The 22,997-nt window shown below is 42.0% G+C and overlaps 1 protein-coding gene across 1 annotated transcript in view; it reads right to left on the reverse strand.

The window, feature by feature from the left end:
* The window catches only part of DDI2 (DNA damage inducible 1 homolog 2), a 40,464-nt gene extending 17,685 nt beyond the window's left edge, over nt 1-22,779 (reverse strand). The window contains exons 1-6 of the mRNA NM_001433515.1: nt 22,439-22,779; nt 14,666-14,795; nt 11,334-11,570; nt 9,580-9,706; nt 6,696-6,823; nt 2,786-2,914 (exon numbers count right to left, since the gene is read on the reverse strand). Coding sequence (NP_001420444.1) covers nt 2,786-2,914; nt 6,696-6,823; nt 9,580-9,706; nt 11,334-11,570; nt 14,666-14,795; nt 22,439-22,576 — 889 coding nt within the window. The 5' untranslated portion in view covers nt 22,577-22,779. The remainder of the gene's footprint in view (nt 1-2,785; nt 2,915-6,695; nt 6,824-9,579; nt 9,707-11,333; nt 11,571-14,665; nt 14,796-22,438) is intronic.
* Nucleotides 22,780-22,997: the final 218 nt, after the last annotated feature.

Consider the following 22,997-nt stretch of genomic DNA (forward strand, 5'->3'; position numbering starts at 1 on the left):
TGTTATGTTACTTTTTCTTAAAGCACAGTTATAAAATTCTATATACTATATGACCACATTTTATGACAAAAAAAAAATGCATGGAAGAAAGGCCAGAAGGAGATGATGTCCAAATGTTACCAGTGGCTGATTCTCATTTAAAAGGATTTAAGGGGGGGGCTGGCCCCATGGCCGAGAGGTTAAGTTCGCGCGCTCCACTGCAGGTGGCCCAGTGTTTCATTGGTTCGAATCCTGGGCACAGACATGGCACTGCTCATCAAACCACGCTGAGGCAGCATCCCACATACCACAACTAGAAGGACACACAACTAAGAATATACAACTATGTACCGGGGGGCTTTGGGGAGAAAAAGGAAAAAAATAAAATCTTTAAAAAATAAATAAATAAAAAATAAAAATAAAAGGATTTAAGGGGGCCAGCCGTGAGGTGCAGTGGCTAAGTTTGCACGTTCCGCTCTAGTAGCCCAGGGTTCGCTGGTTTGGATCTCGAGTATGGACCTATACACCGATTGTCAAGCCATGCTGCGGCAGGCATCCCACATATAAAGTAGAGGAAGATGGGCACGGATGTTAGCTCAGGGCCAGTCTCCTTCAGCAAAAAGAGGAGGATTGGTGTTAGATGTTAGCTCGGGGCTAATCTTCCTCAAAAAAATAACTAAAGATTAAAAAAATTAAATAAAAGGATTTAAGGTATTTTCACTTCTCACATTTCTATACTTCTGAATTTCTCTACAATGAGCATCTATTCAAAGGATAATGAAAGAAAAAAAGAAAATATTTCTATTAGAGATGAAAGACTAAACACAGGTATTTATCCCCACTTACTCCTTAAAAATTGCTATAAAAGCTTTTTTTTAAAAGATTTTATTTTTCCTTCTTCTCCCCAAAGCCCCCCAGTACATGGTTGTGTATTTTTGGTTGTGGGTCCTTCTAGTTGTGGTATGTGGGATGCTGCCTCAGCGTGGCTTGATGAGCGGTGCCATGTCCGAGCCCAGGATCCAAACCAGCAAAACCCTGGGCTGCCAATTCGTAGCACACAAATTTAACCACTCGGCCATGGGGCTGGCCCCAAAAGTTTGCTTTTTTAAGATACAAATTACTAAGGCCAAAAATAATGGAAGAAACAACTGAAACACAATTTAGGAACTAGAAAGCAGATGACTACAGAAAACTAAGAAACAGCCCAATTAACATCACAGAACTCGGAAGAGGCTCATACACTGGTGGAAACAAGCACCTCTGTAAACAGGGTAGAGGTGGGTCCAAAGCAGGAAGACTGACTGAAGGTCTTTGCCGGCATATTAGACCTTTGGGATCCCCCTCTGCGCTCTGCTTAGCCAGGCGACTACCTCCCTTCACCCCAGCAACAGACCAGAGGTTTGTTCTCAAGAGGGTGAAAAACAGGCTCTCAGAATAGAGGTGGGCATGGAGGAAGACAGGGACACAAGACCTAATCGAAAACCAGGGGGATTAAGGGAAAGTTTACTGAGACTCTAGCCTTTTTCTTCCTCCCAACTTCCAGGTCACCCACAATCGCCATGACTGCCCACGCAAAGAATCTTCCAAACATCCTTTTGGTGTCCCACTTGTCAATATGAGCAGATGCCAAGGATCACCGGACATTTGAGAAAACCATTCTAACGTGAGAGAAAAACAAATACAAAACATAACAGAAAGGGTGGAAGACAAAGTTGAGGAAATCTCTCTCTCACACACACACACACACACCCAACCCAGAAGACAATGAAAGAAAGAAAAGGTAAGAAAACTAGAGGACAAGTCCAGGACAGAGGATTACCCTACCTGAGTAACAGAGGGGAGGAAATTATGAGCACAAACATTTTTCCAGATTGAAAAGTACCCAGCATGGAGGATGAAAAGAGAACCACACACCAAGTAAACCATTGTGAAATTTCAAAACACTGAGGTCAAAGAGAAGATTCTACAAGCCTCAGAAATGGAAAAGAAATCTTTCACATAAAGGACCAAGAATCAGAATAGCAGCCAGCTTTTCCACAGCAACACTGACAAAAATTGTGAAGGAAAATGATTTCCAACCTAGCCAGACTACTAAAACGTAGGAAAAAAAGACCTTCTGATTTTAAGGACTCAATTTACTCCCATGCACTTTTTCTCAGGAAGTTACTGGAAGATACACTCTAACAAACTGAGGAGCAGAATAAAAAAGACAACGACATGAGATTTATGTAATCTGACATAAGACTGAGGGTAAAGGAATCTTCAGGATACGGTCAAGGAAGATTCTAAAACAAGAGCTATGAAGCAGCCTGGATCCAGCAGCGCAGGCTCTGGAAGAAGCATCTTCAATAGGACGAAATGAATAAAGGAGATTTACACAACTAGTTAAGTGTTTAGGGATGAGTAACACACACAAAATCAAATGACTAAAAAAAGAGATAATTATTAATTCCAGGAAAAAAAAATAGTAGACGAAAGGAAAAGCAATTATTTTCAATTAGATGGCTCAGCTGTCAATCATATTAGTAAACAGTGCTATAACCATGTTATTTAGAAATATGGAGGTAAGTACCAAAAGAAATCAGCTGAAATAGTTGAAAGAGATTATCTCTGAGGAGCAGAAGATAGAAGTGCATAGGAGACTGATGTTTTTTGTAACCACCTAAAACATGTCCATGTATTAACTTTGATGGAATATAGGATTTACAATTTCTAGGGATTAGGCTCGCTGGATCAAATGTACCTAACCAAAAGAAATGTCTAAAAATCCACTACCCTACAAAAACTCCCAGTGCCTTTTGCTCACCTAGATGTACCCTTCCAATAATCTTCTGGGTGCCCACTCCTTTGGCGATCCCTGCCCACCGACGGTCCACCAGCCTCATTATATTACACCTTTCTGCACAAGCTTGGCTCATAATAGTCATCTGGGCACCTGGAGGCGGAGGGAAACATCAGATAATAAAAACAAAATCCACATTTGTTGTAAGATTAAAAATGCAGCACTAAGAACAGTGCAGAAACAAGTATACCCCAAGGCTTTTTTCTGTGTAAAATCATTACTACCTAGCAGGTTTCCAGCCACACTTAAATCAACTTTCGGTTCCATATTGGAATCTGAAACATAGTGTAGAAAGCTGATATTGAAGGAGAGAATGCTTTGTTTAAATGTAATAATTAAATAGTATTTTAAAACTTTACTAATAGAGAGCAAAACTACCTGAAAAGGACTTCTATAACGTCAAACTACGCCTACAGAGGGAAACACAAATTAAGCACTACTTTACACTAGGATCAGTTTTCACTGTGTATCTCTAAACATCACGTGATTTTTATTTTAAACTTTGGGACACTATAATTTATCAGTTAAAAAATACATCCTTCAGGGGCTGGCCCGGTGACATAGTGGTTAAGTTTGCACACTCCACTTCGGCGACCCAGGGTTTGCAGGTCTGGATCCCGGGCGTGGACCTAGCACTGCCCGTGAAGTCACGCTGTGGTGGCATCCCACATAAAACAGAGGAAGATTGGCACAGATGTTAGCTCAGCAACCATCTTCCTCAAGCAAAAAGAGGAAGCTCGGCAACAGACGTTAGCTCAGGGCCAATCTTCCTCACAACAACAAGAAAAATACATCCTTCAGTCTCTCAAAACACTGGAACTGAACTCCCCATTCTCTGCTCCAACATTTGACACTCTTCTCCTTAAGCAAGAGGGCATTTAGGGTCTGTTCTCTCCCAGTTACACGTACTCACCCACACAGTTGGAACCAGCCGTGCACAAGACACTTCTCTAATCTTTATCTACCGTCGTAATCTATCCCTCAGATGCATTCCATATTCCTGTGTTGGACATTTCTATCTCAAAGCCAACAGGTATAAAACTTTCTCTCCAAATAGTTGTCACTTGGATTTCTCTCCTTGCCAATGTAATTATTTTATTGCAATCATAAAACTAAGGTATTGTTCACTTTTGACTCCTCTTATTTTAGCCTTCTCCCCACTTTCAAACTCTGTTCCAATCTTAATAAGTTCTATGCAATTTCTGCTATTTCTGACCTTCCTTCTTCTAACCACAGCAATCAGCCTACCTCACACTCCATCCTCTTTGCTAGTGGGCAATTTCTCTGGTTTCCAAACCACTCTGTGAATGAATAATTTAAAGCAAGGAAATAGTTCTGACCCTTAGGGCTACAGAATTCTCCAGATCTGTTACTGCTTTCTGTCTTCCCCAAACAGCACCATCTTCAGATCACTTACGCATCTGCTCAAAAATCCTGAAGGGCTCCTACTCTATAAGATTAGCTTCAAACCATATCACCCCAGCTTCAGATCCCACTTTATCCTGGCCCAACTATTTTCAGCTGCTACAGAGTTAATGTTTGTATCCTTCCAAAATTCAGATGTTGAAACCTAATCACCAATATGTTGGTATCAGGAGGTGGGGCATTTGGGAGGCGATCAAGCCATGAGAGTGGAGCCTGCACGAATGACATTAGTGCCCTTATAAGATACGCCAGAGAGCTCGCTTGGCCTTTCCTCCATGTGAGGATATATGGAGAAGACAGCCATCTAAGAACCAGGAATCACGTCCTCAACAGACACCAAACCTGCTGGCACCTTGATCTTGGACATCCCAGCCTCCAGAACTATGAGAAATAAAGCTGTGTTGTTTACAAGCCACCTGGTCTATGGTATTGTTATAGCAGCCCAAACAGACTTAGACACCAGCCTTATATTCGGACTGCCTCTAAACCCTCCACTTCTCCAGGAGGAATTTGTTCCCTTTGCCCCTTACTCACTTTGATCCTCATGTGGAGTGCCCCCTCCCCTGCTTTCACTTTCTCTGCATTCCACTTATGCTTTAAGGCCCAGCTCAAGACTTACCTCTTCCTCAACTGACCGTCCTTTCCCAGTGAACTCTACTCTCATTCAATTCCAACACAGCCTGTTCACATTTCTCTTTAGGTACCTTACACTTTATGGGCACTCAAAGCTCTTGGCATTTGAGGATGGTTGAATTCAAGAAGGCCCCAAAATAGTGAAAGCAAAGGGAATTTGGGAAGGCAATTCTCTTTTCTCCCTTCCTCCCCACTCTACTCCACAAAAGCTGACCCAGGACGAGAAGAGTCCCTTTCACTGCTCTCCTGCCTTTTCTCAGGCCTCAGCTCGAGGAGTCCTCTGCCCATGGAGACAGCTCAGTTCAAATGCCCTCTCTTTCAGGAAGCCATGCCTGAGCACCTCAGTCAGACCAAGCACGTAGTCTCTACGTTCATCCAACATTCACTGTATTTTTGCAGTGGGTAAGAGTTCTGGCATCAGGCAGATGTGGGGCTGAATCCCAAGTCTACTACTCATGAACTGTGTGTACCTGGAAGAGTGACTTTACCTCTCCACATCAAAGTTTCCTCATCTGTAAAGCGGGGATAACAAGAGAATATAGCTCATAGGGATGTTCCAAGTGTTAAATAAAATTGAGGCAGGTGACAGATATTAAGCACCATGCTAGATGCTTGGCATAGTAAGGGCTTAATAAATGTGGAGTATGGTATTATTGACTCTTCTGTATTGAATTCTCTCCCTCACACAGGAGCCCTATGAAGCACCAGTTAGTAAGTCCTACCCCTAAGGACTCAGCACAACGCCCTGCATGTAGCACTCAATAGATATTTTTAAAACTGAACACTAGGCAAATTTACTTCTCCCAGGAATGTATGCATCTCAAGATACAAACTCTTAATGACAGCTGCAACCTAGTATGTGGCTCAAGTTTGCAGATGAACAAATGGAGGAAAATTTACTTGAGCAGAGGCCTTTACTCCTCTAGGAGCTCATCCTTACCTTAAAGCCTCCAGTGAGATACCAGAAGCAAGACACACAAGACCACTCAGGCACACCCACATGATGCTGCTGTGTGTGGTCTTACTAAAAACCAAAGAGTTGTTACAAAGAGGAAAGGTGCCAGTTAGCACAGGGATTATCTGAATCCTCAAGTGGGAAACTCCCTGTCTCCTCACCTGGCTGTTAAGTTCTTTACGGGCAAGACCCACGCCCCATTCATCCTTTCACTGCTCACCACTCCTGGCAAAGTGCTGGGACACAGACCAGGCGGAAATATTTGTTTGATTTGTACTCTACACACCTTTTCATGGCTCCTTATTCTAAATGCACTTACTCCCCAATTTCTTACAGAGCTATCCTAGAAATTCAGGATGCCAAATAGGGGAGATAGGAAGATAAAGGAGACACTGCAAAATGCAAAACTGGTAAAGAAATGATTAAAGAAAGAAACCTATTACAAACAAGAAAAGATTGGCAAGTCATACAATAACCCCCAGGCTTGTTAGCCAGCAGTCCAAAGGACTACCGCCATCTTTTTTTTTTTTTTGAGGAAGATTAGCCCTGAGCTAACTGCTGCCAATCCTCTTTTTGCTGAGGAAGGCTAGCCCTGAGCTAACATCCATGCCCATCGTCCTCTACTTTATATGTGGGACGCCTGCCACAGCATGGCTTGCCAAGCGGTGCCATGTCTGCAGCCGGGATCCAAACTGGCGAACCCCGGGCTGCCAAAGTGGAACGTGCGAACTTAACCGCTGCACCACCGGGCTGGCCCCATGACTACTGCCATCTTTAACCAACATCAGAGTCTCCCCTTCTCCCTGTGTCGGGTCAGAAAGTTGGATGGACAGACAGAGACACAAAGGATGGAGACATCACCTGAGTCAACAAAGGCTTTCACAGGATGTCCATTCACTTTGCAGTTAATATAAAGCATGACTACTTGGCCAAAACTTTCTGGAGCCTCTTCCATAGCTATTGTCATGTTTTCCTCAATGTTCTGTTGCCTGTAACAAACAAAAACCAGGTACACTGAAAGTGTTATTTCCATGAAGAGCAACATGTTTCAAAGTCACAATATTGATGAAAGCAGATTTGTATATCTTTTGTCCAAACTATAGCAGGTGAGTCCTGGAAATGGAAATTGGTGCTCTATCCTATGATAGGTGATTCAGTAGGAGGTAGTGACATATATGGTTGGCAGAAAATCTAAAGGCATACAAATTACCTTCATGTAAAACAATTATGCTCTCTTTATAAGTTCAGAAATAGGAACATAAATTTGTGGAGAATAAGGGTCACAACTATTTTTATCCCGTAGAATGTCAGAATTTCATGAATGCTCCAAATTTAACTGAGGATTTACTAGGTATCTGGGTACATTTCCTACATCCAGTATATTGAAAACAGTTTGCAAACATAATACGTAGATGCTTCAATTGTTTCGGTTGCACCTGCTGCTAAATCTCTAAGATTGGGCTTTCTAATCTGCAAAATGAGGATAATAATTCCTATTATAGGATTGCTGAGAGGTATAAAGAATCTAGTATACAACGCTAACAACATAAGAGCAGATAACCAAAAACATGCACCTACCTACCTACCTACCTAGCTACCTACCTACGACTTAGAAAACTACACAGACACGTATCACAGTTCACCTGGTCTATCAAATCATTTCTTCAAAAACTGAACATATTCTTTTTTTTATTGTGCTAACATTGGTTTATAACATTATATAACATATTCTAATTCTTCCATGAGAATAGCCAATAAAAGGGAGTTCCAGTTTACTCCAACATCTCATGTCTTCATTTCCAGTCTCCTTTTAAAAACATCACCAACATGAATGGAAACTAGGGCAGGGGCTGGGCAACTTACCTGAAGACTGAGACAACAATAGAACAGGATCCAAGACCTGGGATCCTGCTAGCGCAGAAGTGAGTTCTGGCGACAGATATTATGGCCTGCAAAAACTAAAATATTTACTATCTACTCCTTTATGGGAAAAGTTTGCTGACCCCTGCTCTAAACTGTAGTGCCTGTCTTTTCTGTAGTAATATTCTAGCTCAACTGAATTGATGGGTTTATCAGCCATTCTGTAATAAAATTTCTCAGAAAGGCACTCGTTTAATTTAGTCAGGCCAATATGCAAGCTATTATACCTCAGTGTACATATACCCCGTGTAATCACTACTGTATCATACCAGATGACTTTAACAGGCATTCGATATAATTACCCAGCTTTTCTCTTACGCCATGTTATTAAATTTAGAAGTAACCTAAAATTAGTTGTGCACTTCTGACCTTGCACTGACTCCAACCAAAATAAGTTTCAGCAAAAAATCTTCTGAGATAATACCAGTTACTTTGGCTATTCTGGGCTCTGTAGAGAGTCCCTTCAGATGCACAAGGTTTTCTCCTTTAAAAAAATGTATGCATCACCCCATTTCCTTTACCCCACCTCTGGGAAGAAACGTGAGTCACATGGACACGCTCCATTCCACTTCTACTCTTCTAATCGCTCAGTATCACGGTTTGGCTAGGATGCCTCCCCACTCTCCCTCCCACCCCTCCTGCTTCCTGGTGTGGAACACAACTATTCTTGAAAACTATGTCAGGTTCTTTACAGCTACAATGTAGTCTAGTTCAGAGAACACAGATATCTTCCTATTTCTCTGGGTAGATTTAACTAGTGAGATGTTCCTCAAAGATATTTGTTACTACTTGATACAATTAGCGGGAACACTTAAGAACACAAGGAATGCCTTAGGGCTGTCAACTGATTAGGGGTGTACAATTGACATTTCTCTGATTTCAAATGTAGTCAGAGAAAAAAGAAATAAGAACATTATTATTTGACTTCCAAGTTGACAGTATAATATAATGAGCAAGTTAGGCTTCATTCAAGCAACCAATGGTGATGACACAGTCCTTAAAAGTAGTATCGTTACAGTCATGTTCCTCTTCGTTATACTAAGGCCTTCACAGTCAGCAACAGAAACTGAATCTGAGGGGAATAAAGCAGCTGTTTTTTTATTCAAAGGTACTAACTGAACAGCCTCATGCTTGTGACTAGTAATGTGACCAAGGTTGGCATCAGCATCATTGTACCTGGTTAGGCCCGACCCCTTAAGATTCTGACTCATCAGATTTGGGAGTACAGCCCAAGCACGTACATTTTTTAAACGCTTTTCATGTGATTTTAATGCTGCCCCAGGTGAGAACCACAGCCTTAGAGAAACTGGAGTTGGAAATGTGAACGGCAGTCAGTCTACCCACTGAGGCCTGTGCAAGAACTGCAGAAGGAACAGACTTCAGACTACAAGTTTCTGCACCCATGGATCTACTCCCATCATGTGCCAGCCTGGATTTGATCAGTGCCCAGGCATCAGGTCTAAAGAAAGATTCCTATCCGCCTGCGCAGCCCATCCAGCAGTGTGACCAAGCTGGGGGCTTCCACTCAGTCCTGGGGTCATCTACCGTGAGTTGCTTTAAAGATGTGCTGCATGCTAGTCAGGGCGTTTTTATTAAAATTTTAGAAGAGAAAGTCATTAAGTTAGGTACCTGTACCTTTGTAACGCTGAATCAAATGTGAGGAAAATGGAAGAGGAGAGAATAACCTAAAAGACCGAAGTTACTATCTCAAATGAAGAATAAGGAAGCTACCTCAAAGCAGATGTCCAACCAACACGAGATCACCCAGAGGTGGGAAATCTGGATTCTCTAAATCTTTCTCTTCAGGTGAAGGGTCGTTCATTACCTTATATCTTCTTCTATCTTTGCCTGAGCTTCAAGATCAAAAGGGTCAGCAGAAAAGAGACGAATCCTTTCTTGCTCTCTCCGGGCTCGGTCCTGCTGCTGCTCCACCAGGACTCTAGAAAATTTCTCTACAAAAATAAGGGGTCAAATCTTAAGTACCACTATATTTTCATTCTTTATTAGTACTTTTCCACATCAAACAATTTCTCAAAATCAACTGTAAGAGATGCAGAAAGGAAGTCTAAAAATTCTTTTAAATGAGCAATTACATTTACTTTCTATTCTCTGAGGCAAGACTACTTCTTCACCTAAATTCAGTGTAAACAAATAAAGTATCTGCAAAAATCACTTACACCTGTAAGAAGTTATCCATCACGTTGTTTCTACTCAGAGGTAATGATTTTTCAGTTTAGATCAGTGGGGAATAACTCTATGTGGCAGACAAAACCCACTCCTCCCCTCCTTATTGCCCTTATTATCCTGTTACCTAGAAATAAAATAGAGCACCACAATCCCCTTCTTCCTCTTCTAGTTTCATTTCCTTTATAATACTCTCTGCCTAAAGGCAGATAAATTAAATGCAAACTACTGTTAGGCTATCTATATTACCTGATGGATAACAGGCAGGAAAATTAGTAAAGAGAAAACATTGCTTACTATATGACGCATGGTTCAAGAACCACCTTTATTTTGCTATTTCTTAAATGGAGGTGTATTTAAATGTATAAACTTAAATGTGCCATCATCATGGTCTTTGGCAATTAGATATGTTGCATAAGAAATTAAAGAAACCAAGATAATGGTCATATGAACTACTAATATACACAACATGGAGGGGTCTGAAAAACATTAACTTGAGTGAAAGCAGCCTGACACAAGAGAGGACATACTGTATGATTCCTTTTACATAAAGATCAAAAACAGGAAAACTAATCTATAATGATTATCAGGACAGTAGTAGCCTATAACGGCAGGACACTGACTAGAAAGAGAACATAATGGAACTTTCTAGAGTGAGAGAAATGTCCTATATCTTGACTGAGGTGGTAGTTACATGAGTTTGCCAAAACTCAAAGAACTATATATTTAAAATCTGCGTATTTCTCTGTAGGTAAATATTACCTCAATTTAAAAAATGGTTATTGAAGAATGAGTTATTAAGTATCTGTTAGGTTTTAAAATCTAATCAGTAGAGTTTCATAAACCCAAGAGTAAAATTGGAGAAATTTACAGAAAAAAATTTACTCATAAAGATGAGTAAAAATAAGTGTTCTGTTAAATAAAAGAATGGCTCAAATACAGCCCCAGATAAACTGTTGGTAACAACCCCACTATCAGCAACCTTGGGATGGATGAGAATAAGGGGGTTCCATTTTGTCACACAAGCTGATGGCACTGAACCTGTTTCTTGGAACCAAAAGCATTTCAGCTGGTGTCAGCTGGTCTAACGAAAGAGGTTAAAATATCAGTACCTGGGTTACATGCTGCTGAAATGGTGAGAGGAAAAATGTAAACAGAGGGGGCTGGGCTAGCTGGATTTTGGAACTCTATGCAGTCCTAAAATTGCCGCTATTGCTAATTAACTCAGCCTCTGACATCAGCACTAATTTACCTCCCTAAACCAACTGCTATGTTCAATAAATCACGTGGCACGGTGGGTTGGACACACCAGTTGCTTGAGTTTCTCCACACTTGCTGTGACACAACTACTTCACCTCAGGTCAGCCTGATGGCTTTCCAAGTTCACAAGCTTACCAAGGTCTCCACTGAGCAGGGCGTCTGCCAGGGGTGGATTGCGTTCCTTCAGCAAGGACAGCTCGTGGGGGTTGGCCAGCAACATGTCTCGGAGCAAGGCTGGATTGTCCAAGCCCTGAGGAGACGAAGCTATTTCTCCAGGAGATGAGTGGGACTGCTGTACTCCTGCTGGCTGGCGCTGCCGGGAGCTGGATGTGCCAGGCACAGCTATGCTACGGAAGTCTATTCGGGGTAAGTCTGTTGGGGAAAATCAAATCAAAGTTTACTTCAGACGACTCCATAAAAACAAGTTTTTGAAGGAAACAGCAGAATATCTGCTCATAAGTGGTATATAATAGCAGTAAATGGTAATCGCAGACATTCTAAAAACCTCTCCTATCCTCTTTCTCGTACTTTTCTTTTTAATGGCGGTCACACTGACTTTGAATACAAAGACTGCAGTCTGAGAGCGAACAGATAGGAAAGAATAGAAGAGTGTGTGTGTCGGGGTGCGGGGGCAGACAATGGCAGTAACCCCAAGTTTTTGGCTTATAAAAATATCCCAGAATAGATAAGTTTTTACTTATTAGGCTTTTTAAAAATTAAAGCTAGTCTCAGTAGATGTAACTGCATAAACGTGGATGTGGTCCTTAAGAAAAATCCTAGTCTGCTTTGACATATGCTTCAAAGAGCCCTGACACCTTGCGTGAAGAATACTATACATATCAAGTGAACAGCGTAAATGTTAGATGTTAAATTCTGAAAGTATGTGCTACACATATTAGTTCTTTGAATTTACACTTTCATCTGTGTATCACTGCTGACTCTTCTCACACCCCTGGGGGAGCTAGGAGGTGTAATCATTTTATAGGAGAGAAAAACAGAAGAAAAGGAACTTGCACAGGTTCTCAATGCTGAGTACACCAAAAGAGACAACAGGTTTAGAGGCTACGACTCTCAGGTTTATACTCCGGGCTGAGCTGACCCTATTAAAATGAAAGGAAAATAAAAGGGAGCCTTACACAAAGGACCAACATACTGCATGAATCCTGCATGAATCCATTTATATGAAATGCCTAGAACAGGAAAACACATAGAGACTGAAATTAGACTGATGGTTGCCTAGGGCCAGGAGGCTTGGGGGCAGATGGGGAATGACTATTAATGGGTACACAGTTTCTTTTTAAGGTGATGATAATGTGCCAAAATTGATTATAGTGATGGTTGTGCAACTCTGAATATACTAAAAATCATTGAATCGTATCCTTTTTTTTTTATTTTGAGAAAGATTAGCCCTGAGCTAACTGCTGCCAATCCTCCTCTTTTTGCTGAGGAAGACTGGCCCTGAGCTAACATCTGTGCCCATCTTCCTCTACTTTATATGTAGGACGCCTACCACAGCATGGCGTGCTAAGCGGTGCCATGTCCGCACGCAGGATCCAAACCGGCGAACCCGGGCCACGGAAGCGGAACGTGCGCACTTAGCCGCTGCACCACGGGGCCAGCCCCACTGTATCCTTTAAATGAGTAAATTGCATGGTATGGGAATGATATCTCAATACAGCTGTTATTTAAAAAAAGGAAAGAGAGAAAAAAAAATAAGAAGAAAACAAGCAGAGCCAGAACGAGGGGCTAGGACTGAATGAGTCTACATTTGTTCACCTCCAAAATGTATTTGAAGGTCATACTTGTCCCAAGTCTGAGGCTACCCTGTAGCCTTTGAGACCTCAAACAGAAAAAGGGAATGCTTAAATTCAGGCAACGGTTTCTGCCTTTTAGCATGGGTTCAACTAGGCGGTCACCTTCTTCAAACAGACCTCAGCTGGCAGCTGGCAAATGTATGTGTATATGTGTGTGTGTGTGCACACACTTGTGTATGAACTCCTAAGCAATGAAAAGGTGAAATGAACGGCATGATCTTTGTGAGGTAGTTAATCTATACCAACTGGCAAAACATACACGGGTGGGCCTTCTCTGTGGGCAGGGAAACTTTATCTCCAGCCCTGTTACACTTATCTTGAGAGTCCATTCACTTCAGAATAATTCTGAAAAACTTGTTTACTTTAGAGACCAGATCCCCTCCCCTCCCTGACCTACTGGCTCTCTCATCCATATGGGACAGCACAGGACGAAAAACAGTGAATCTCCAGAATTGATGATCTCACCAAATTAACCAAAGGAAGATTTGTTTTTCACCGACAGGCATATTGGAACCACCACTCTATCTAAAGTTTAACAGTAGCCCCAGGGACTAATGTAATCCAGATCTGGGAGGAACAGGGTTTGATGATCTCTTCTAGCCCCAGTTTCAGACTGAATGGAAGCACTGTGTTCTAAGCTGGAGTCTGTCATTACCCAGACACCTATCAGCTGTTACCATAAACTTTAAAACCAAGTGAGCTAGAGACCAAACACTATTCAAAGAAATCTATCAGAATATGACAGGGAATGGGAAAAAAACTCACACATTTCATCAAGTGGTTCCACATTAGAACCGTACAAACGTTTGTACTCACGCACTCATCCAAGGGTCTGAAGAAAGCTATGGACCCCTCCCCATCAAATGCACACACCCACACGATTATGCATATTATTTCAGGGACCCAGAAACCTCCCAAATCCCAACACACAGATTCCAGATTATAAACACCTATTCTGGATGGAACAGCTAAGATAGATAACAGTTTCTTTTTACATGATTAACAAAGCTGGTGGAAAAGAACCAGATTTGGTGGTCCAGCTGCTTTATGTTCACAAAACTCAGGGTAATAGAAAAAGCACCAAGTTTTAATTCCTGTGCCTTCACTTACTAGCTAAGTAACTTTGAAGACATTATTTAAAATCAGAGCTTCATCTGTTAATGACAATAAATTGTGAGGAGGAATCTCTTCTCCTACAACAGAGTTATGAGATCACATGAAATGAGGGAGCAAGTCCCTGGCTGACAAAATGCCCCAGAAGGGCCTGCCACTGAATGCCAGACACAACACAGCAAAAGTCAGTCAGGAACCACAGGCATATGCAGCCTCTCAAGTCCCAAGGATAAAATTATCATTGATTACAAAACAGAAGCTAACGTTTATTGAGGGCTTGCTACATGCTGAAGGTTTTACACGCATTATTGTCACATCAACTCTAGGAGTTGGGGTTAATTATAGCACCTAACTTATGGATAAGGAAACTGACTTAGAGAAGTTAACTCGTCCAAGGTTACGTACCAGCAAGCAAGGGGTAGTCAGGATTTGTACCCTGGTAGTCTGAATCCAGAGCTAATCCAAAACTCTGAACCACTGTGCGATTTTATCTACTGATGCTTATGTCAGGGGATGCCAAACCATTACGAGATGTCTTACTTGGGAACTGCACTGGAGGTCGAGGGTCTGCATTCTCCTTCTGTCGTAAAATCACAACATCCCCATCTTTCAAGCCGTAAGAAGCCAGTGATCTGTGGTTGTCTGTGAGAGGTCTTTCAGCGTAGACAATCTACAACCAGAAAAGATTTAACAGTATGAATCACTGTTACACAGCGCAAAGAAGAAAGACCATAGTTTTCCTCTTCATCAGATAATGTCACTCCCTGCTCAAAACCCTCCAATGGTTTCCCATCATATCTAGAATAAAAGCCCAAGTCCTTCTCATCACCTACGAGGCCCAAACAACTTGGTCCCTGGCTCCTCCTGACCTCACCTCATAACACGATTTGCTGTTGTTAGTGCCCTTGAGTTGATCCTGACTCCTAGTGACCCTGTGTGCAGCAGAGCTGAACCCTGCCTGGTCTTTAACGCCATCCTCTCCCCTTCTAGTGCCATATCAGACAGTGTTGCGCTGCTATGCAGTGTTTTCATCGCCAACTTTTCCGGAAGTGGGTGGCCAGGTCCTTCTTCCTAGTCTGTCCTAGTGGGAAGCTCTGCGGAAACCTGTCCACCATGGGTGACCCTGCTGCTATTTGAAATACTGGTCGCACAGCTTTCAGCACCACAGCAACATGCAGCCACCAGAGTATGACAACTGACAGATGACAGACGGGTGGTGGGGTTCCCTGACTGGGAAATGAACCCTGGGTCGTGGGGGTGAGAGTGCCGAATCTTAACCACTAGACCACCAGAGCTGGTTATAAAATGACTGCTGTTCCTCAAGTAACATGATAACTTCCCCCTCAAGCCTGTTTCACTTGCTCTTCTCTCTACCTGAGGAATGTTCTTTCCCCACTCATTGTTGTTTTAGGTCTCTGATCAAACACTACCTCTTCAGGGCCCTTGCCTAATCACTCTATTTAAAATGTACCCTCACCTCACATATTTTATATTTATTTATTGAGTGTCTATCTACCCCACTAAAATGTAAGCTACTTGAGGACAAGGACTTTGTTTTGTTCACCATATCCAAAATGCCTAGAACAGGGCATGTTAGATAAATAATGCCCAAATATTTGTTGAATTAAAGGACGAATGAATCTAATGTATATTACTTTAAAATCAGATTTAATTTTGAGCAGGGAAGAAAATGGGAATAATTTACTCTGGGCACGCGAACTACAATACTGTTAAATAATGTGTCCCCCAGTTTTAGTGACATATAATTGACATAATCTTGTACTTATTTTAGGTGTACAACACGATTAGATGTATATATATATCACAGTAAGTAGCTAACATGCATCACCTCACATAGTTACAAAATTCTTTTTCTTGTGATGAGAACTTTTAAGATTTACTCTCTAAGCAACTTTCAAATGTATGATACGGTATTGTTAACTTTAGTTACCAGGCTGTACATTGACATCTCAATGTGTCCATTTTTAAATGATCTTGCATGCGGGCAAGTCTAAAAGGTCCCCAAATACCACTCTTCCTGTATACTTCTCCTGTTCTACCATCCCCAAAGTTTTATCACTCCTATGTTTATGGGTGGAAACAAAAGTGGAATAAATTCAGAAAAGAATAAACACAGATGGAAAAAAAGATCAGCAATGTACCACCAACAAAAATATTATTATGATGTGCAACCAAACATTGAAGAAAGCCTGAGAACATAAAAATAGATGAAATAATGTGCTGTGGAAAGAAAAGGAACACATAAAGGGCATACTGTAACTTCATCGTGAATGAGCATAAAACCCACCCTGCATTATTATATACTCCAGAGGGACGTTCAGAATAAACTCAGAGTTTGGAAGGTTTTCTTCCTAACAATTCACTTTGTACCAGGCCACATGCAAACGGAGGAACTTGAGTTCTGCCCTGGCTCTGACAGGGGCCCTGTCACTCAGCTGGTCTAGGCTTCACATTTCCCATTTGTTAAGCAACCACTTGGGGCTAGATAGTCATTACAGCTGTCCCTTCCAGGTCTTTCTGCTACACCACCACTTTACGATGTTTCCTCACAGCTCTCAGAGTAAGACTGCCTGACACAGAACCTGAAAAATACAGGATTTAAACTGGAAAAAAAAGGTCTGTCGTATCTGCTCTCAGAACTTGCACTGACATGAGGAATAGAAATAACAGGAAACTGAATTTAGTTCTCTGCAAAATCAAATACTTCTGGGGATGAGCAAAAAAAATTGATTTGCCGAGTTTGTAGGTCCAATTATACTTTATAAGTTCTATAAATGACTAGAAAAAGTATTGTTAGTTCTTACCCTCACCTGCAAAGTTAAAACATGTTACAACAGATTGCAACTGTCACTCTACCCATCCATTCACACTCCCTTATTTAAGCATATATCTCATAGTAAAAGTACACCAGAATCAACACAGTTGTTTGAAATACAACTGGAGAGTCATTATAACGTGTGGGATTGCTTGGAAAAACCACCATAAACCTGAAGTGACAAGTGTCCAAGGTTGAAGTGTACAGCAAGAATCAACAGGCATGCCAAACCCACACAGGCAGCTCTGACAAGGTGGCATCAACACCGTGACACCACCATAATGAAGGTATCAGTGTCCAAGGCCTACTCCTTAATTTTCCAGGCTCAGAGCTTCAACTATCAGTATATTTAGAAATATATGATCAGTCAATATATTCTAACTGTACTTCTAAGAGAACATTTATTTATCTCCAACAAGAAATCAAACTCAGGAGAATCAGAACATTCCTGTCCACAAGATCACCGAATTCTCTTCAGGCTGGAAATGCGATGTGGAAAGCTGTATTAAAAGAGCAACAGCTACTACTGAGTGAGCTTCTACTAGAGGCAGCATCACACTAGGTCTTCAAGTCTCCCACTTAATCCTCATGTCTTCTCATTTACGTCTCCCAGTCATCTTAGGAGGTAGGCATTATTTGTGCCATCTTAGGGACAGGGAGACAGATAGAGAGTTAAGTGACCTGAGGCTGCACAGCTATTAAGAAGAGAACCGGGACTGGAACCACAGCCGCCTGACTTTAAAGCCCCTACTCTTCCCTAGTACCACATACAACTTTCCCAAACAGCAGCTGAAAGTGGCCTGGTGATGAGCTGGGTGACCTTAGCATGAGCTATTCAGCCATCCATCACCACTAAGGGCCTGTACTCACTAGGGGGATCAAAACCCTGCCCACTGCTCAGTGAATCCCCTGCCCTGAACATGAAGAAAGGAACACTAAGTCTTCACTCTTTGAACTCCCATTTTACAGATGCCCTACCTCACCCCATCACTGTTCAGCTAACACAGTCTTTTCCTCAGTAGACAAGATAATTTTCTTAAAGGAAGGTATCTTAAGTAAATAAAAATGTAAGATCCAGGTAATCATTACCACCAAACATGCATATGAAATAAGGAATATTGCCATTTGCCCCAATTTCCTAAAAATACTAGACTGGAGAATGTGGGTGAGGAGCAAACAGTCTCCACGCCGACAAAGCAGCAGGTGTATTCCATTTTAGTCCAAGGACGCAAATGAGATAAACAAAGGCTTAGTTGAAATTATAACTGCCACAAAGAACTGATTTCTTTTTGTTAAAATAGGGTTAAGAGTCTAAGACAGTCATTTTGCATCTCAAGTCCCAGAATAAATCTGAATGATTTTCCAAGTTAAGTATCTATTAGTCCAGTGGTTTCAAATTTCTACCAGTAAAAACAAAATGAGTAATGGCATCATAATACCCAAGTCAAAGGCTACAAAGCTCAAAATTCAAGTTTTGCCAGTTAGAGGAACATGCAACAGGAAAATGTACACAGCTACAAGGCTTAATCTGCCAAAGTGGCACAACTGCTAGTGCCTACTGCAGAGGAGGCGCCCTAGAGACGGGATTCTAATCTTAATCAACATTTAACAATAGACTAATTAATACACTCCAGGATCTTTAAGCATGATGTCCAATGTTTTTGGTCTCTGAATGACAGCCTTGGATGAACAGAAATCCTAACGTCTCTAGCATTGAGGACCATAAAGTAGCCACAAAATGCTTGGAATTACATCTGAATGGCTTCATAATAGTATCTACTATTAGTTGAAAACCCATTATATGCCAAGTAATCTACATGTACCATCCCATGTAATAGTCAGATTGACTTTTACAACCCTTCTTGAAGATAATTTGGCAATAGTTACTAAAAGCCTCTCAAAAGACCTGACAATTCCATATCTAAGAATTTATCCTGAGAAAATAATCAGAAATGGGGAGAAAGCCTGAAGTATATACATATCCATGGAAATGTTACTCGTAACTGCTTCCAGTTTTCCCCAATCCAAATGCCCAGCAATAGGGAAACTGTTAAATAAATTGTAGTACACTATATGATGGTATATTATGTGCCCATTAAAATTATAAATTTGAAGAATTTGAAATGTTATGGGAAAATGCTAACAATGTAGTGCTGTCTGAAGAAAGACTGACATGAAATTGTTTATATAGTTCTATCATGTTTAAAAGATATATTTTAACTATACAAAGGGGAAAAATCCTTACCAAAAAAAAAACTACTAGAAAGTAAACTGCAGTTATCTCTGGGTTATGAGGTAATAAGTAAGTGTGTTCTTTTTTATCCTTTTCTATATGTTACAAGTTTCCTATGATTATGTAGTAGCTATCCAAAAAAAATACACGAAAATTACCTGTGAAAATACACATGCCAAAACCAGCTATAAGAGAAAACTTCAGTTTCCACTGGTTTAAAATAGTGTCTTACAAACCACAAATCATGCTGAGCGCAGAGCTGCGTTTCCAGGATCACAGTTACTGCTATTATTTGACATTTCAATATGCCTTTCATGTTAGAGTCCTTACACACTCTGCACACCTTTTTACCACATGCCACCTACAGGGGTAAATCATAACGATGTTTCAAAAATATAAAGACTTTAACTTAAAGTGAAACTAAGTTCTGATAATTGTTTGAAGTTTGCCCAGCCAAGCCTGCATCAAAGCATTAAACAGAGCCATAACTGGCTTCCAAGCCCACACTTGTATTAAGAGATGGAAGATGCCCAGCTTTAATCACATGTACAAGTAGAGATGGTTTCTATTCTAAATTTATCATCACATTATAACTACTATAATCAGACTAGAGCTGTTAAAAATGAACACTTTTTCCACGTGTATGCTTATGCACAATCGATGCTGATGTGAAAGACTGAATTCTAAACCAGTAATCCTCAATGTGGGGCAGGCATGCAAGACAATTCTTTACAGATACAGGAAGAAAACAGAAAATAGTAGCATTTTGATTTCCATTTATTTTAGTTCACCCTTCCTTAAATTCTATTCTGTACCTATTTATAATGTACAGAAAGTATTACTTCATGTATAAAATGTAATTGGTGTTTACAGTTATTATATACATGTAATATACATGCATATATACAATGCATATAACATTAGTTGATGTATATAATTTATTATATACATCACACAGATGCATGTTCCAAAACATTTTACTTAGGGGCACACGTGATCAAAAAAGTTTGGAGACCACTGGTCTGGACACACAGGGACAGGAAAGAACAGCCAGGAAGGTTTAAAAAAAAAAAGTCCCTTTAGAAATGGAATCAGAAATGAAAGTGAAGGAAAGAGAATGGAGAAGGTAAATAAGAGAAGTGAGGTAAGATGCCAGGAGAACTATGAGAGGAAGGAAGGAAAGATGAATAATATGGGAAAACCCTGGGAGGTAAAGGTAGGGGGGGAACCTCAAGTAAATGAAGATGACATATTTTCGGGTAAAAACTATAATGATGTTTACTATTATGATTTGGTGAAAGGAAATGACTCAAGTGTCTAGGGTGGATCCTGTTCCTCCCTGATGGGCAAGCAACTGAAAGACAACAGACCACCAGATATCTTAAAATAGATACTGTGTTAGGTTGCAATGGATCCAAAAGAACAAACTTGAAAAACAGAAGCTGTTTACGGCTATGTAATACAGGCTTAACACTAATTGGAGCCCAGGTTTCCATAGGCTAATTTGGCTTGAGAAGGAAGTAAATGCCAAAACACTGACCTAACAAATAAGAAAGAAATCGGAGTTAGCCTAATTGTTCAATTATTAAGGTATTCTTAGCCTTCTGGATTGGCAGAGGACAGTACCTGCCTTGACCATACAATTATTTGTCTTTCAATCTGACACCCTCTTTAATTTAGAATTTTTGTTACAGCCATCTCAACAAATGCAGGAGTAGAGACGATCTCAACCTTTGTCTTCTCCCAAGCCCTAATAACAACGAAATCAAATTACATTTTAATTTTTTCTTTCTCCTACCAGCTGGTGATTATAAGCAGGGTGACAACAGCTAGAGGGAAAAGAACAATTGAAAAAGCCACCTTCAAAAATATGAGTTCATTTTCCCTCCCTGCTTAAAGCATCCTCTCCTAGCCTTCCCCTTCAGGGATTCATTGACAGGAACTGGCTCTTGAGTTTTTGTGGATTAGTTTTAGTTACAAAAAATCCCTTTTACCAATTTCTCTGTACCTTTGGCCAGACTTTGTATCTGAGTGACACTGTGTGCCCTGAAATAAATTCTTTCTTGATGCTGAGCTTTATGCCAAGGTTCTAAAGTTCACACAGTGTAAAGGAACTGTACTCACTTCTGAACAAAATATTGACACATTTGTTTACCATAACACAGGGCAGAACAAGCTGTAGTTGGGCAATAGTTTTTGGAACTGTTTCATAACTGCAATAGGAAATAAAGATTTACATTTTGGGGCCTCGGAGGACTTCTATAATTTTCTTAATGTTTAGACTATGTCCTCCGAGGTCCACTTACCAAGTCAAGATTTAAATGTTTCAGTGTGAAGGCCACAGAGTTACTGTCACCAATTGTTTAGTGGCAGCCCCAAAGCATTCTGAAAATAAATTACTCTGCTTATTTAAAATGCAAGTGCAGCTTAACGTCTTTACAGCAGGGTAGGGAAATGAAACAACCCAATCACAGAGACGATACTAGACCATTTTAAAGCAAATATCCTCTTAAAGCACTGAGCTTTGAACTGACTCAAACTCTTGAGTTGTGACAAGAAGGAGGGATTTTGGCCTACTACCAGGGAAGAAACCAGAGAAACAAACAGTTTGCGTTGAACTAATAACTGCTTTTTTTTTTTTTTTAAAGAATTTAACCAGAAACGCATGTGGCAGGGAAAAGAGCATTTCCAAAGGCCTCATAACAAGGCAGTGCAAGTCTCAAACTTTTTCCTTCACTTAGAGTGCAAATCTCTGCGTTTAAAGGTGAATTACGTTTCCTTAAGCAGGAACCTTCTCCAAAAAAGCAGTTGAACATCTATCTCCCACAGTGATCCAAACTGGTATTTCTGGTTGGGGAAGCAGGATGTATGAACTCTTGCAAACCTAGGGCTTCTTCTGAGGTCCACGACGACACCCCAAGCTCGGGATAACATGAGGGCAGAAGTGGCCAGAGAGCCAGAAGGTGGGGCGAGCCGCCCAGGAGTCCACGCGCCGCCCGGGCTGCAGCGGGTGCGTCCGCGGTCAGGTTCTCCGCTACTGCCCCAGCACCCCACCCCAGGCTCGGGGTGCGGGGGGCAGCCACCGACTCCAGCTCCCTCCCGGCCGCGGGGGCGAGCTGGGAAGGGCCAGCCTGCTCTCCACCCCCCTCCGCCCCAATTCCTCAGCAGAAGCAAAGGGAGGGCGTGAGGCCCCGAGGCGGGAGGGCTAGCTCGGGAGGGAGGCCCCGCTCGCTGCCCGGCGTACCTGGCTCTCGGCTGCGGGGATGCCAGACTCGAGCTCGCACAGCGCGCGGAAGTTGTGCAGCTCGAAGTCGGCGTCGACCTGGAGGGAAAAGGTCACCTCGGAGAGGTCCCTCCGCACACAGTACACGGTGAGCAGCATGGCCCGGGCGCGACCCAGCTCGGCTCGGCCCGGCCTCGGCGCAGGGCGGCGGCGCGGCCTGGCTGCGGCTGCGGGCGGACGGCGCGGGGCTGCTCGCTCGCCCGCTCGCTCCTTCCCTCCCTCACACACGCTCAGTGACTCACTCCCTCCCGCCCTCACTAGCGAGCACGGCCGCCGCCACCCGCCTGCGACTCCGTCTGCCTGCCTGCCGGCCTGCCTCCCACTGCTGCCGCCAAGCGCGCCAGTCGCCCGGCGCCCCGCCCCGCCGCAACGCGGCTGCCGTAAAGCCCGCCTTGCCCTCTCCGCCTTCGCGACGCAGCGGAGGGGCGGGCCAGGGAAGGGGAGGCGGGAAGCGCGGAGAGGGTTGGAGGGGGCGTGGGAGGTCAGAAAGAGGGAGGGAGGGCGAGAAAAGGGGTGGGAA

This window comes from Equus caballus, chromosome 2, assembly GCF_041296265.1.
Source record: "Equus caballus isolate H_3958 breed thoroughbred chromosome 2, TB-T2T, whole genome shotgun sequence".
NCBI lineage: Eukaryota > Metazoa > Chordata > Mammalia > Perissodactyla > Equidae > Equus > Equus caballus.